The sequence below is a fragment of the Falco rusticolus genome, chromosome 1, assembly GCF_015220075.1.
Source record: "Falco rusticolus isolate bFalRus1 chromosome 1, bFalRus1.pri, whole genome shotgun sequence".
In the NCBI taxonomy this organism is placed as follows: Eukaryota; Metazoa; Chordata; class Aves; order Falconiformes; family Falconidae; genus Falco; species Falco rusticolus.
Window position 1 is genome coordinate 21,763,945 of NC_051187.1, and position 16,064 is coordinate 21,780,008.

Below are 16,064 nucleotides of genomic sequence, written 5' to 3' on the forward strand. Positions count from 1 at the left end.
TGCCAAAGGCCTTTCAGTGTTGTACATCTCAAAGGTTCTGGTTCTGTCTTGACCCTTTTGTAGCGGGGGACAACATTTCTGCACGGTACAGAGTCACGTGGGAGTCATTCAATCTGACTCAACTTTTATGCAAAGGCTTTTCCTTGGGGCCACCACTGCTGTGAGCTGTCGGTAGGCTGAGAAAGGGGACAAGGCAGGCAATGATTGAATATTGCTCTTCTACAAGGCATCAGAGCCCTGTCTCTCAAATTAAGCAGAGTCCTCTGAGGTGCAAATCTGTTCAGAAGTAAAGGCTGAAGCACGGGTTGTAGCAGAAAAGCCCAACTGAGCCAGCTTCTGAGGTCCACCTCGCCTCACGTAAGGCAATGCAAAATCATCACCCGAAGGGTGTATATTCTTCCAAGAATCTCCCCAGAGTGAATAAAGATACTGGAGATCAAGTGTTCCAGAGATCCCACCAACACTGCAGAAGTCACACAAGAACTGGGCTTTTGGGACATTTTCAAACAACCTCTAGAAATCTCCAGGGAGGGAGGAAAGGTCAGTCAGCTCCAGGAGCACCCAAGCAGCTGAAATGCCTAGATAACGTTAATCTGGGAATCATCTCAACCTGCAACTTTGCTCATGGGTAGCATTAGGCTGCCCTTTCTCTAATTTCTGTACCTGCCACAAGATTATTCACTGATCAGGCCTTCTGGAAGCTTTCTGAAAGGGCAAAAAAAGCAAGCAGGTGATAAAAAGAATGACATCTCTAAAAGCCATCTGCAACTCCTAGCACAATCTACCTAGTCTTTAGCCACAGTTAGCTACCAGCCCTGAAAAAGCTCCAGGAATGAAGTGATGGGGTTGCTCTGCAGATACAGAAGCTGTAAAAGAAGATGGGAACCTTCAGTGACATCCCCGAGGGACATATGTAGATGTGCAGTCTGAGACAGCAAGGGCTGGACTGGCACCAGTGAAGGCAGCAAGAACAACCCTTTGTATTTTTACTTTTGTGTGCTCTCAAGAAGACCAGAAGAAGTAGGGACAGCAGAAACCAGATCGCATCCAACACCCTGAGGACAAAATTTGAGACTTCATCTGCCCAAGTGACAAAGGGCTGGGAGCACGGGGAGAAAACCTCTCACCCTAGCTGCCACGCTCATTACGACACACAAGCATCCTTCTTTGAGTCCCCTGCAGCTTTTTTCACCAGCGCCTGTAGATACATCTGGGAAAGCGGCCTTGGGGAAGAGCAAAAATGAGCTACATGACTGCAGCGAGCCGAGTGCCCGTGCTCAGCACATGGCTACCCAGCTCCCCAGGTGCCGGCTGCCAGCAGAGGAGGCGCAGGCAAGACTTTTGCTCCCTCCCCTTCTTTCCCCCCCCTCTTTTCACATTTTGAGGGCCTGCTGGGAAGGAGAGGTTTGAAGGATTTGTCCTTCCCTTTCCTCCTGGCCCAGCCATTCCAAAATAAACAGCCCCCAGCAAAGAAACACAGTACTGCTTAATAAATTCACCCTGTAAGGATAGAGATTTCATAGAAGAACGGATTATTTCCAAGGGTACTAAGATAATTACATGGGTAACTAGGAAGAGTTCAAGAGAACAGTTTGAATTTTCTTATCAGTTTCCCATAGCTTGGAGCAAAAAGCAAATAAAATGCTCTACTGTAATCAAATCATGTTTTCTGAAGCCCTCTGTTGGCAAGTACACAGTTTCTTCACCACTTCCATTAAAACAGAAATACTTAGAAGAAAACAATAGCATTTCAAAATGGAAAGAAGTGTGGCCCAAAAGCACCACATCGGCTGCTCACAGCGAGTTCTTACCTGGTGGGACCACGATGCCCTGTGAAAAAACACACCCCTTCCCACTGAAAGACAAACTGCCCCTGGCTGACTGCGGGGCAGGATCAGGCCCACGGCCAGTACCTGTGGCACCGAGGTGCTCAGCGGGTGCTAACTTACTCCTGCACCTAAGGATACAACAAAGAAGGATTTCTCCCATTAACTCGGCAAATGCCTGTAATATTTCCTACGTAAAGCCTCACCCTTGCTACAGCATCTCACTCCAGAAGCAGCTGTTTTCCAGCAGGACCAGTGGTGACGTACAGGTAAGCCCCAGTGCTGACCAGTAAGGGTCTGTGGGAACAGAGAGTGTAGACCTCTTTGGAAAAGGAGATTTTAAAAATCCTTTTGAAGGGCTACCAATGAAGCTATCACGGAAGATCCAACGATCTCCAAGGAAGACTGTTAAGTATCTGCTCCTGATTTCTGAGATGCATCCTTGGGGTTTTGGCTTCCTTCCTGGTTTCCAAAAAAGAAACTTTTGAAGATTTAGACTTGAGAGGACAGCCTGGCTTAACCCTGCATGCATGCTTCTGAGCTACAATGAACCCTCTCCAGCTCCTTCTGCACCCAGCCTGCACTTCTACAAGTATCAGGCATCGTTTGCTTATGACCATGTGTGTGATTTTAGCAGCTCGGTGCCGCTATCACCGTACCTAAAGAAAAGTGCAGGTTATAAATACAGCAATTAACCAACTTGAGACATAGCACTTTAAAAGTGTAGCTGTTTAGTATCAGGCTTAAAATGATTAGGGCAAAATGATACAAGATAATGTCATTTATAGCAACCAATGGTTTGACCAGTTGTTAAAAAGCAGGGGGAAAAGAAATGTTACACCTAGAACCTTTACATCACGCGGCACAACCTGTCACAGACGTTTCAAAAGCGGAAAACACACATTTATAAAGCAATGAAGGCATGAAATAGCATTTTTGATACATTTGGAAGAGCACCGCACCCACTCCTGCAGAATTAATCAAAGCTAAAGACACACACCGAACGCCACCGCTGCCGTGGGCAAAGCGCTGCGCTGCACCAGGGTGCCCGAGCTGGCAGCGCCGGATGGATCCTGGCCATGGCTGGGGGTGGGGGTGGGGGGCACGCTGGGAAGCCCAGCCTGACCCCTTGCTCTCAGCTAGACTTTCTGGGACAGAACTACAGCAAATTTCCAGCCCAGCCCTAGTCAACATCCTACAAGGAGGCACAGGACACAAGAGCTTACAGCCTGGTAGGAAAAAAGTGTAAGGTAGGTACCGCAGGGATGATGTGCATAAATAACCCCCCAAATAACCTCCAATTCACAATTCAAAACCCAGACACGAGCACGCCAGGTAAAGCAGCAGCACCCAGTCATCCACACACACGCTCTACCTGAAACCCAGAATACTCAAGCTAAAGATTTATTCCAGTTTTTAAAATAGAATTCACCGATGGATTACAACATCTGTTCCTTACCAAACCTCAGACTCTACACTCTGTAAATACTGAGCGTATATATATAGGAACATCATCTCATAAGGCACTAGAAAAGAAATTTATCTTTGTATAAAGTATCTGCAAAAATAGTGAGCCAAATATCTGGGAAAATTCTTTTACATTTTCATTTTTGAATCTAAAGCATTTCTGACTTCAATGTCTTTAATTTTTACAAATTAGCTAAGATATCATTACAGCGCTCAATACAATCCCCCTTGCAGTCTCAGACCCAAAATACGTCTTTCCCATCTATGAAGCCAGGTGTCCACCTCCCGCTGACTGCAGCAGGAATCATCACACTTGAACTTCCCTGAAAAAAGGATACGGTTTGGAAATCTAACACTTCAATATTTAAGGTATTGAAAACATTCCCCCCACCTCCCAGAAATCAGAAAGTCCTCCTCCCCTGGCCAAATACCACCAAAGCCAACCCCTTCATCCCCCTGCGCATCACTGCAACAGAACCCCCAATGTAAATGTTTGCTGCTTGGACTCAGGTCTCACCTTAAGAAAAGACAGCCCACGCGTAATTGTGTTTGTATAAAAGATATTTACTTCAATTATCACACCTAGGGTGCTAGTGAATAATAATAATAATACATCGTGTGAGTTTCATACAGTGATATTGCTTCTCCATATCATATAGGGACCGTTGTACAGTGCTGAGAACAAACATTATATGGCTAACCAAACAAAGACAGAAGAAACAATGCCATTCTGCTGACGGAGGGAGCGCTGCCCTGCTACTGCCAGCCATATAAACTCTTACTTTTATGTTTAAACAAATACCAAGAAATAAAATGTTACAAAAGATGAGTCACAGCAACACAATGTGGGCTTCTCAAAGCTACTTGTACAAAAAAATGACACTTTTTTTTTTTTTTTGGTCAATTGGGTCTTTGTGAGGATCTTTTTTTTTTTTTTTTTAATCTGTGATTGTGAATATAACAAACAAGCTCTAAAAACATCTAAGACTTAGTGCGTTACAGAAAAAATATAAAATACTGCTAAAAATGTAAGACACCACAATACACTGGGGTAAAAACTGAGCTTATTATTAAAAAAAAAAAAAAAAGTTCTCAGGAAAAAGTACACCACTTTCTGTTTGAGTTCATCTTGTGCTGTGTTAGTAGTCGGGGCATTTCAAAGGTCTGCCCATTATCATGGCAAGTAGTTATTGCACAAATGCAAAGAGTTAATTTTTTAATACAAAAATGAAAAGGGACATGAAGGAAACAATTAAAAAAAAAATAAAAATAAAAGAACATCCCCCCACCCCCTCCCCCCCCAGCCTCCATCTGCTTTGGAATTAACGTCCAAATTCGTACATTTGACATTCTCGCAGCATTTCCTGCGAGTGGGACGCACGGTGCCTGCTTTCAGAAAAGGAACGGTAGAAAATGCTTTTCAACACAGAAATGCATAGAGTGTTCTGACAGGAACAACCTTTATGTTTGGCTGAGGTGATCCAATAGTTACCGTCGGGCTTTTTTTTTTTTTTTTGCCTTTTTTTTTTTTTCCTTTTCTCCTTTTTTTTTACTTTCAGACTATGCCAGAAGGAAAAGAACCTCGCGTGGGAAATTCATCTGATGGTTTTTAGTGGGACACCCTCGAAAGGCAAAGTGCAAATTTGCTTCCAAATCCACAGAAGTGGTGATGTGCCCTGCAACTAGCTCAGCATCTCCCATCTCCGCCCGGTGTTCTCCTGGGTGGTGCTGACCGGAGGCCCTTCGCATCGTCCCTCGTGCAGACACACGTTCCCCTGCGCCGAGCAAGGGGCAATTTCTAGCGCCAGAGTTTTCAGTTTGGCTTATGCAGCTTTTCTCTCGCTCGCTCGGGAAGCGTTACCTAGTCAGGGAAAGCCTGTCTGAACATGTTTCGACACTGCAAGAAAACTAAACTCCTCCGTGACAAAGATCAATTCACAATGTGTATTTCCAGAGTTCACACCAGGAAAAGTTGCTGCTGCACAAGGTAAACTTTTTTTTTTTCTATTTTTTTTTTTTTTTCCTTGACCAACTTTGAATGAGAAGAAAAATCAGCTCTGAATTCAGGAATTCAAACATATGCCAACAAAGATGAACATCACAGGAAACCAGTCTCTCATTTTAAATTAACACTCTTGAGTAAATGGCAATGTACTTTGACAAAGGGGCACTGCATCTTCATGAAATTCTCAGTAGAGGCTCTAGGAGGCTAAGGGTATTTTCTCTCTCTGTATATTTTAAGTCTCTTCTCTCACAACTGAGGCTTCTTATTCTCAGTCCTAAATTATTTTAAAACTATTTAAATAATATTATTTATTAGGCATTTAGATAAAATACTTTTTTTTTTTTAAATGATTGCTCTAGAAAACACAACAGGGGCACAATGATATGGATACTACGACGAGCCGACACCACCACGCTCCATCGCTAGGACAGCCCAAACTTTCTCCAACGTCTGTTTAGGGGATATGTATACTCCTGTTGTGTTTATATCAAACAAAAACAAACCTCAAAAAAAAGAAACTGTTAAAATTAATCTCATAAATAGGAAATATTAGATTGTTTTCCTAATTACAAACCACCTTTATATATTTCACCTTATGATGCTGTAGAGAGAGCAAGCTTGAAAAATAACACAAGCGCTGGAAAGGGCTGAGGATGCCGGTGGGTGAAAGCCTGTTCTTTCCAAAACCAAATTAAGACTGGAATGACTTTACAGTGCCTCGCCATCCAGAGACAATGTGGCTCTGGGCATGGAAATGAAGACAGCACGTATTACTAATGGCACAAAAGGAGATGGTGGCGGTTAGCAATGGCTGAAGTCCACGAATGTTTCTTGAATGCTGACAGACCTACGAGTACGCCGGGTGAGACTGAGCTTTACGAGCATTAACGCTGCCGGGCGATGGTGGACTTTCTAACCCGAGACCCCACCGTGCTGCCGGAGCCAACCCAGAGGGATATATATTTTTTTTTTTTTCCCCAGGAACCTGAATTCTCAACTAGAGCTCACGCTCGCCTGCATTTGACGGCTGAGACACGAACCTCCGAACACAGAACGCGAATTTCTATTGCACAAAGACTTAACGCACAGTGTTTGAAGTGCTCATTAGCAAAAGGGGCAACTCGTGTTGGGCATTTGCTCCTTGATCAGTGTTTGCTCCCCCCACCCCCCAAATGAAAAGCGGCCGTGAATGCTGCAATCTAGATCACTGTGCTTCAGATTATTCTCCATGAAGAGATTAGGAAATAAGGCACATAGCTTTCCAAGTATAGAAAGTTTGTTAAATAGGAAATTTCAGGAAAGTAGCAAAAACGAAAAACTTAACGGGAAATGCAGTAACAGACAGGATTTTGATGACACGCCTACTGAATGAAAAGAAAATAATTCCAAGCTAAACTAAAATCTTTCCCCCCCAGGAAAGAAACTGACCCATGATCTCCATCCCCCTAGAGGAGGCAAGAAGGAAATGGAAGCCCTGATCAAGGAAAAAGAAAAGTATGATACAGATGTGACCTTGCTTATGCCCCACACACCTCCTTTACAAACTAGATGCTCAAGTACTCCCTGTATAGCCTGTACTAGCATCCAGAGGTAACTAGGTACTTTGGAAACACTTTTAAAGCTAGTAATAATTTACCCACATATAAATTATACATCAAAATAGCACTAAGGGTCTAATGCAAGCTAACAAAAGCCAGAAAAGTCTGATTGAAAGACTGATTGTAGAAACTATTTTGTGTAGTTACTTGGAGGTAAGATTGTACTTCAGAGCAAGTCAAGTGCCAAGTTTTATTTCTTCTCTTGAAAAGACAGATGCTTGCCTTTAAAAGGAACTGCATAACAGAGAATTTCTGTCTCATTCCTAAGAATACTTCAATTTTCAGCTCAGGGAGAGCAAGAACGAACTGCTTGTTTTAATTTAATACTTGGCATAATTTACTGATCAGCTGTTTTTGTGATTGTTTTTGATATGTCTTTGCTGTTCACCTTCCTGCTGTACACAGATATAGGAGAAAATATTTTACATGTGCAAATATCTGGCAAATTAACTTCCTGCAGGCTGTATCAAAGCAAAACCTACAGACCAACTGTTACAGGATGCTACAGACAAGGTCTGACCCTTCCTTTCAAATCACTTGGCTTCTGCACATCTCAGACCCTTGGAATTATTTTTCTGTATTCTGAACGTGATCTTCCCCCTCCTCGTTAGCTAAACCTGCATATCTCAAACAATCCAATCTCTCAGATGGCTAATCCCCTCTTTACAACAGGGAACTTAGCTGACAAGTGGGAAAATGGCATCCTCTATGCACTGAAATACATACTGGTTTGAAGCCCTCACTCACCCACGCCCCAAATGATTTCACGAATTTGGCTGTAGCAATTCTACTGCACTATTAGGACCAAGCATGCTAATACTACATATACAGAGGGGCTTTTCCATACTGGAATCATGTACATATACACATTTAACAACTCCTAAAAATGCATATTAATTACCCGCATAGACAGAAGAGGATAACGCAACTTAACGCCATTATTCTTGTTATCAATAGAGAGATTGCGCTGTTATGAACATTACCACAGAATTACACAGTAACTATGCGAAAAGCAGGTATGTCACCATAACAGCTGGAAATTCCTGGCGCGACTCTCCATTTCCAAGGATCTTTGGATGAAGATTGTACTACATAGTACAAACATCTCTAAAATTAAAACAAAAAGTCAAAAGAAACAACATCATGGGGACTTTAGGCATCCACGTTTGCTGTACTGGTTCCTGCACTATTTCGTTACGGTTAAGAATGCAGTCATTCTCTGTGCTTGGCTGGTTCAAATTATAAAGAAACTGAAATGATACCGTGAAACCAACAGTTTTAATAATAAGAAATCTACAGAACTGTGGCAAAAATCTATTAACATCACTGTGAGTAAAGCAAGCTTGAAAAACGGCAGCAATTGTCCTTCATAGAATAGCTGGACAAGGAAAAATACAGTAATCTTATTAATTTTTTAAAAGGAGTCACTTCCTTTTAATGCACTTTAGTGCCAGAACATGTTTGTGAATAGCAATGAAAATCACACCCAGGAATCAGATCAGTTCTTTTCCATTCGCAGAACAGTTGTAGAAACGCAGGCTTCACAGACAGCCGAGGGCTTTGGGTTTGAAACGGAGCGCCCAGGTTTTGGGAAAAGCAGGTGTGATGCCTCCATCAGTCCCTGACTGTACCAGAGGATGCTGGTGAGGAGGCTCACCAATAAAGTTCAAGGAATTACTTTCTTCAGCTGGCAAATGACCTTACAGCTAATAAGTTATATTAAATATGCCACAGTACCACTTGGCTGGGGGAGAAATCATCCCTGAAGAGAGGTGGCACCACTCACATTACCTGTTTTTAAGGCTTTTTGAAAACTTAAGTGCACAGGCCTAACGCTAACCTTCTCCAAAAGGATAAACTTCACCTTCAGAGCATAAAACCTTTTTATCCTTGCATATTAATAGGGTAGGGTACAGTACATGACCTGGTCATGCAGGACAAATCGGTCCCTAGGCATAGCATAAAGGGCTTTTCTTGCTATAAAGTTCATTATTAACTACATTTTATATATAACATAGTCAATATATCCCATAAAAGAGACAGGGAGGAAAGAACAAAATTGGTGAAATAGTATTTCTACATTTTAGAGTTCAAATACGTATGCAAAGGAGACAGGGACTGCTAAGTCACTTTTCAAACTAAGAAGCTTGAGCCAGAAGAGAAATTCAGAACTTGTGCTTTCCACGCCAGTGATTCTCCTTGCAATTTAAAGCCATCCGGCAGGATTTTAAACTGCTGGGACAAAAAAGCCTTTTGTTTATACAGAATTTTAGAATTCTCTTATTTTTCATAAAAAATAAGTTGATTGTATATGCAATGCAAAGGAAGAAAACATTGATGTTCCAACCGTGGGGCAGCAGAAAGTGCAAGGGGAACACAGCAGGCCAACAGATGAGCGAACTGAACACTGCTTTGCAGCTGTTATATCTGTGTGAGTTCAGTTTAGGAATATGAGGCTACAAGCAGCTTGTCTCACCAGGGCCAAAACTGCCACTCGCTCATGGGAAAGACCTGATTTGGTTTTAGTGAACGTGAAATCCCGCCCCCACCTAAGAACCAACTTTTCTTCTTCTCCTCCTGTTTCTGATAGTCCTCAAGAAGCACTCACAGCTCAGCCACACACTGTGGTGGCTTTAAGACAGAGAATATCCTAGGATACATACACTGGAGGAAGAAGAAAGAAGAGATCATTTAAGAAATTCACGCGTTAGAAAGAGACACAAATGAAGCAAAAATAGTGCCCTCCATCTGCATCTTAAAATGTCACCACATTGGGTTTGCAACAAATTGCTAAGATTACTGATCTCTTTGCAACCTTGCTAAAGGCACCGGTCCAGATTACTGCGACATTTCAGCTCAAATAAACTATTTTGGATTCAAGTGCAAAGAAGTGTCCAAAACCAATTACTTTTTTTTTTTTTTTCCCCATGTATTCTCATAATTTATATATGGTCAAAACGTTGGGATTTTTTCCTGTTTCTAACCTGCCCTGTTCTTTCTAGGTGCATTTTTATTTCATGTGAGCTTTAAGAATACTTTAAATTCAGAATTTTAAGATGGAGAATGACAAACTTCTGATGGCAGCTGTCCTAGTGGGGACTGTAATCACTGTTAGCATTTTCTGTTATTTCATTACATTATTTTGTCAGATTTCCCTCAATCTTATTTTAGGTGAATTTATCAGCTTTGTAGTCTGAATTGCCACCGAAATGATGCACTTCTCTTACTATTTCACCCATTAAAAGACTGAAAAATAGCAACTTTTAAGTAACTGGATCAGAGAATATTGCATAGAATTGTCGTGTTCATGAACCCCCTTGTCTAGACAATTCCCATATGAACAAGTTCCATAAAAATAACGCAAAGATCTTTCACCTAATGAGAAAGGCACATACATCCTTTTCAACTGTAAGATAGATCTCTCCTATTACAGCAAGGAGTTTATTAGTAAAGGACTCACTAATTCATGATATGGGCAGACTGCACTGATACTGGTTCCTTTAAGGAGTGGCTCTATTTATAGGCATTTTACAGACAGATGAACAAATAACATGGTCAAATTTTATGGCATCAACAGCAATTGTAATTAAATGCATTTCTGCCAATAAACGTGCACTTCTGTTGTCTGAAATCTGTATCCTCAAAAATGGAAGTGTATTGACAATCCTGCTGTATGACCCCTCTGCCAAGGGATACTCTTCCCTTGCTTTTAGCCAACAAAGTACCACACTGTTCTCCTTCCCTAACCATCCAGACAGAAAAATCGACAATTTTAACTGCAGTATAAAGACATTGCTGTTAAAATAGCCCAGGCCCTTCATCCACAGCTTTACTAAGAGCACGGAACTGGAAACAGAAGGAGAAAACAAAAATGCTTTTAAAGAACCGCAGGAAAAATCAAGACTCCTGGCATTTCTGAAAACTGCCTGTGCTTTTATCCATCAGGAAAAGAAACATCATCAGCCAGGGCTCTGTTGCCATGCTCTGTGCTCTACAAAACAACTGCCCTGTGAGATGAGCCCCACGCCACACGTGCCTGAATAACGCCTTTTCCTTTCCCAGGGATCAGTGACCCAAGAGGGTAAAAGCCACCGTGCCACTCTTTGGCATTTCTTCTCCTCCAATTTTTTTTGCCCTTTTAAATACGTTAAAAAAAAAAAAAAAAAGTTATTCCAATACACATTTTCCTAAAAGCATTACTTCTGAATGCCACACTTGATCAAAAATACAGCTAAAATCTTTCAGTGTTGCTGAAGTTCAGTCTCTGAATGGGGGAGGTCTCTGCCAGTTTGGAAAGCCAGTAGGTAACTCATCTCCAACAAGAGAATCTCAGCAGTAGTTCCAAGCTAATCCATTTTACTTCCCACCGAAACAGAAAAGCAGCTGTGACCTTGGCTAAAAACCGGGAACAAACAGCTGGGAACATCACTTAAACTCTACGAGCTTGATCTGAGGGTGTTCATCTGCCTGTGCCCTTAAATAAGGTGGTCACTAAGGAACCCAAAGTGACTCCCGGCAGGACGGCCCAGGTCACCCCAATAGCATCTCAGCAGGCTAAACCACATTCAACGCAGATCATTAAATATGAAAGAACAAAAGGAGCTAAGCCATTAATAAAGTGCCAAAAATATAGGAAATACTGACAGCATTTTATTTGATTAATTTTATAATAGATACCAATGACAACCCTTGGCAGGATGGAGTGACTTCTGACTTATGAATGCTGTCTTTATCCAGCAAAATTACATGATTCAAATGTAATAATGGAGCTTAGAATTAACAGTTAGTGTTATAAAAGAAAGATTTCCTCTAGGGCAAGCTACAGATATGCTTTTTAAAAATCATTACAGCATTAAAAACTGGGCAGATGCTAAAGAATCCTAAAGAACTAGTGGAAACCTGAAAAGCAAAACAAAAATAAATTTTTTTTTTTTAAAAAAAGATATAAGTTTCAAGGCACTTATGTATTGCTTATTAAGAAGAGAGATTGACCTTAAGTGCTGCATTTGCGTTCAACCTGTGAATACAGTTCTGCTCTCGTATAATGCAGCAAGAGCTCTCAGTAAGCATCATGGAATGCAATCATATAGACACAGGCACAAGAACAGTTTGGGGAATATTAATTTAAAAAAACTCGTCAAACAGAAAAAAACCTCACTATCGAGAAAGCTGAGAGTAACCACTTGACTGCATCAAGCACCTGGATCTCAAATCAGCAGACGAGGACAGTAGAAACAGACTGGCAAGTATATTGCCTAGAATTAATAAAAAAAACCCAACCTGAACCAAACAACAACAAAGAAAAACGAAATAAAAGAACGTAAGAAAATATCTGTGTCTTCTAGTCAGAAGTTTTGCTTCTTGGCTGAAGACGCATCTTGTTATGACTTGTATTAAGGTATGTGTATTTTTACCAGGACGTGCATTTATCGATGGAGCTGTGCTTTGTAAGTCAAACCAGGACACTGTACAGATACAGAGAGGTAACACTTGGCTTCCCCACGTTATTTCCCTTGCTGGCCATTCCCACAGACTAACTGCACTCCAGATAAGAAGCCGTAACCGCTTCCAGCACGTGCTGTCACATACTGGTGTCTGTTATTACAAATTGTCTCCTCAGCACATCACAGAAAGGGGCAGTTGCTCTCTCTGTTTCTCAATTTTACTTTTGCATCACAAGTCCCCAATTACCCAAGGAGGTATCCTGAAACAGCTAGCAGTAAAAATAGGAAATAAATCCCTGCCTTTCAGCCTCCTAGAGCCTTCTTTTCTTAATCATGAAAAGGATTGATTTTAGTGTACTGATTCTTAATTTGTGAAAACTTGCGCTAAGTGCTGCTGTTGCATGTTAAGAGACTGTAAATGAAATACATAAGTTCTAAAACATCATGCAAGAAATGTGGTTTCACATCTTACAGTCAAAAATCCTACTAATGAATTAATACAAGCACACTGAGGTGTAATATTGGGAACATACCTTTAAAGTCGGAACTCCTCTCCCCATCCCTCCCTCCCCCAAAATCAGAAAAGTAATATTAATTAAACTTAAGAAGTAATGAATGCACCATTAAAGTGTCATCAAAAAGATGCTGACCTAAGACAAAAGTTCAATGATACACAATACGGTCAAAAAGTCTTCAATCAATAATATACAGTATGACAACTACATCTTGTAAATTATACCCAATACTGCCGGCAGTCTATCCCTCTAAAGAATATTTGCCCCCTTTCATCCCTTCCTAACAATCAGATAATAAAATACAGCACCTATAAATAAGCAAAAAAAAATTATATATATATATATTTATATATATATATATTCCGAAATCATCTATTGTTAGTTTTAAAGATATGGCAATAAAGGAGTCTAAATTAGCAAACTTGTAGAAGCCATAACTGATAAAACAGCTTATTGAAAAAAGGTGGCAGTAATGCACTCTATGTGTGCACAAGTACGTAAGAAAATACACAGACGTATAAAATTGCACGCACACACTCACGCACACACATCCTTCCACGCACCTCTATGCTCACGCATATACATATAGACAACAGGAGGAGTTAGAGACAAGTTAGAATTTGATTTGTACTTTGATCAGCCCTAACCTGTGCATAAAATAATGGAAAAAGGCTGTATTTCTGCAGGGCAGAATGGTCTAGACTGGGACTCGAGAGCATGAATGTTTTGGTTTGGAGTTTGGGCTATTTCCATCCCGGTAAGAGCCCGTCTGGTCATTGCCATGTACTCTTTATCCACGCAAAAATAAGCTTCCCACAACTAAAACATATTTAAAATCAGTGCTTGCGGTGGGAAGAGATTCAGTAAATGGCCACCAACAGCAGGAAAAGGTCTCTATCTGAGGCAGCTCCAGTCCCCTCTTAGTGGTGTGTGACAGCAATCGTACACGCGAACTGCATTTTCATTGATTCCAGGTAAGCTGAATATTTTGGGTTACAGAATACGTCCCCAAAGTAGCAGGCTGAAATGTTACTGGCCAACATTTTTTTGAGCGATCTGTCTTTACTGAAAGGAAATTCAGTACACTACGAACCAAGTGAAATGATCAAGTACATGCTGTTTCTAAGTTGTCTCCTAAACCTCCTAGATATGAGGTCTGATCAGCGTGCTCTGTGGTTAGAGGTTAAAAAGCAGATTATAAAATACCTAGATTCAGATTTTTTTTTTTTTGTCCTGATTTGGCCTAAAATGGAGTGTATTAAACAAATTCTGGTCTGCAAAAGACCAGAATCAGTTAAAGCTATGAAACAATGTGCACTACGTGTCAATATTCTATTTCACTTACAAGAAAACACTAAGTCAGCTACCACAAATTAAGATATTTTCCTGATGTGACTTTTTTTTTGTTTTGTTAAAAAATATGTGGAGTAAATGTGTTTTTTTCTTTTTAATTCAAAGTTTCAAACAACAAGATTCTTTTCTTTTCTTGAAAATATGTAGGAATCCAAACTAGTGTGTTTAGAGTCGGTTGACTGTGCAATCTCTTAGTGGCAACTGAACAGCTACAAAAAACTTTCTTTTTTTTTTCTTTTTTTTTGAAAAATCTCCCCTTTTTTCCTGGTTTAAGAAGATAATAGTGTATTATCGCTCTGTAGCCATTAGATGGCAGATAAAAAGCCCCCTTTTAATATGTGGGTTTGAATTTTTTTTTCTTTTTTTTTTCTGTTTTTCTTTTTTTAAAGCCCACACCAAAGAGGAGGGCACAAGGCAAAGCTGTATGAGTTATTCCAGAAATTGTGGAAATCACTTAGGGCAATAATAAAAACACTTCAGGGTACAAAAAAGCTTGACTACACATTTCAGTTTTCTTCCTCGAAAACACAAACATAAATTGGGCTTAACGCTCCTTTTTGTTTTCTATATGCACCTTGGCCTATGGCGTTTTTGCCCTGTGGCCCGCAGGGCGGTTAAGTGCGCAACACAATAAAACCAGTAGAGGTCCAGTTTCACTTCCCAGCTCTCCAGAGTTGGGCGAGTTTAATCTCAAAACTCCCACTCGACGGCCTCTTCTCGACTCGCGGCCTTCTCCAAGCGGTGGATGATGTTGTTCAAGTTTGCCGCTTTCTTTTTCCTCAAGGAGCTGTCTCGCGTGTTCCTGGAGCTCGCTGCCTCGGAGAAGCCGAACAAGCTCTGGAGAGAGTTGGCTTTCTGCGAGCCTGCGGCCGGCGTCGAGCTCGTACTTGGCACACTGGAGATTTTCTCTGAACTTTCTTTTGACTTGTAGGAGCTCTCCCCTGTAAGGACTGAGGTGGAGGCAGCTGAGGTAGAGGCATCCCCTTCCGTGGCAGAGTTTGGCAGTGTCTCCAGAGCTTCTCCCGGGCGCTGCGATGCTGGCGGAGAGCTCTGGCGCGGTGCTCTGAGCCTGCCCTCGTCGTCGGTGTCCTCCAGGCTCTCCGCCTGGAACGGCTCCGCTTTCTCTGAAGACCTGGCGCCTTGCAGTGCCTCCTCCCCCGCCTCGAACGCCGACTCCGCTGGCCCTCCCTGAGACTTTGTGGTTGCATTGCTGTACTCATCCGCCTCCGGGCCACTCGGCTTTCCTTCAGGTGGGCCTTCTGCGTCCACGCCATCGCAGCTGTCTCCCTCAGAGCTGTGAGCGGCCCTGCTGCTTCTGGCGGAAGGAGAGTCGCTCGACCCAGCCTGGCTCTGGCTCCCGGCCTGGATCTCCTCGATGAACAGCTCCCGGCGGATGCGAGACCTAGGAGACAGGGGAGAGGGATGGTGAGTCTGCTGGGGCTCACTCGGAATCACCCTGCTCTACAGACATGCCGTTCCAGGTGCCCTTCCCTGAGATGCCATTTTGTCTCAGCCACAGGGCCGTGCGACGTGCCCTTCCCTGAGACGCCATTTTGTCTCAGCCACAGGGCCGTTCGACATGCCCTTCCCTGAGACGCCATTTTGTCTCAGCCACAGGGTGGCTGCACTGTGCCGGGTCAGCAGGAGCGCTCGCACACTCGAACCCAAAAGACTGCCTGAAAAGGCGTTTGGAAGAACATGAAATATTGTCTCGATGCCCTGAATTGCATTTTCCCCAGGCGGCTGCTGGCTGCGAAGCCCGCTGTGCTGGAAGGATGCAGGCTGCCGAGGCTGGGGTGCCCCGGGGGCTCCCCACAGCCTGGAGGGGGCCAGCAGGCCGAGGAGCCATCTCTGGT

General features: G+C 42.3%; 1 protein-coding gene across 7 annotated transcripts in view; it reads right to left on the reverse strand.

The window, feature by feature from the left end:
* Nucleotides 1-16,064, reverse strand: part of CUX1 (cut like homeobox 1) — a 281,213-nt gene that overhangs the window by 18,225 nt on the left and 246,924 nt on the right. For 6 of the 7 annotated variants that reach the window (XM_037375045.1, XM_037375048.1, XM_037375044.1 and 3 more), the window contains one exon: nt 4,826-15,610. The exons of the other annotated variant lie outside the window; for it this stretch is intronic. In XM_037375045.1, coding sequence (XP_037230942.1) covers nt 14,899-15,610 — 712 coding nt within the window. In that variant the 3' untranslated portion in view covers nt 4,826-14,898. Of the gene's footprint in view, nt 1-4,825; nt 15,611-16,064 lie in introns of those variants that run through there. 7 annotated transcript variants of the gene reach the window in all.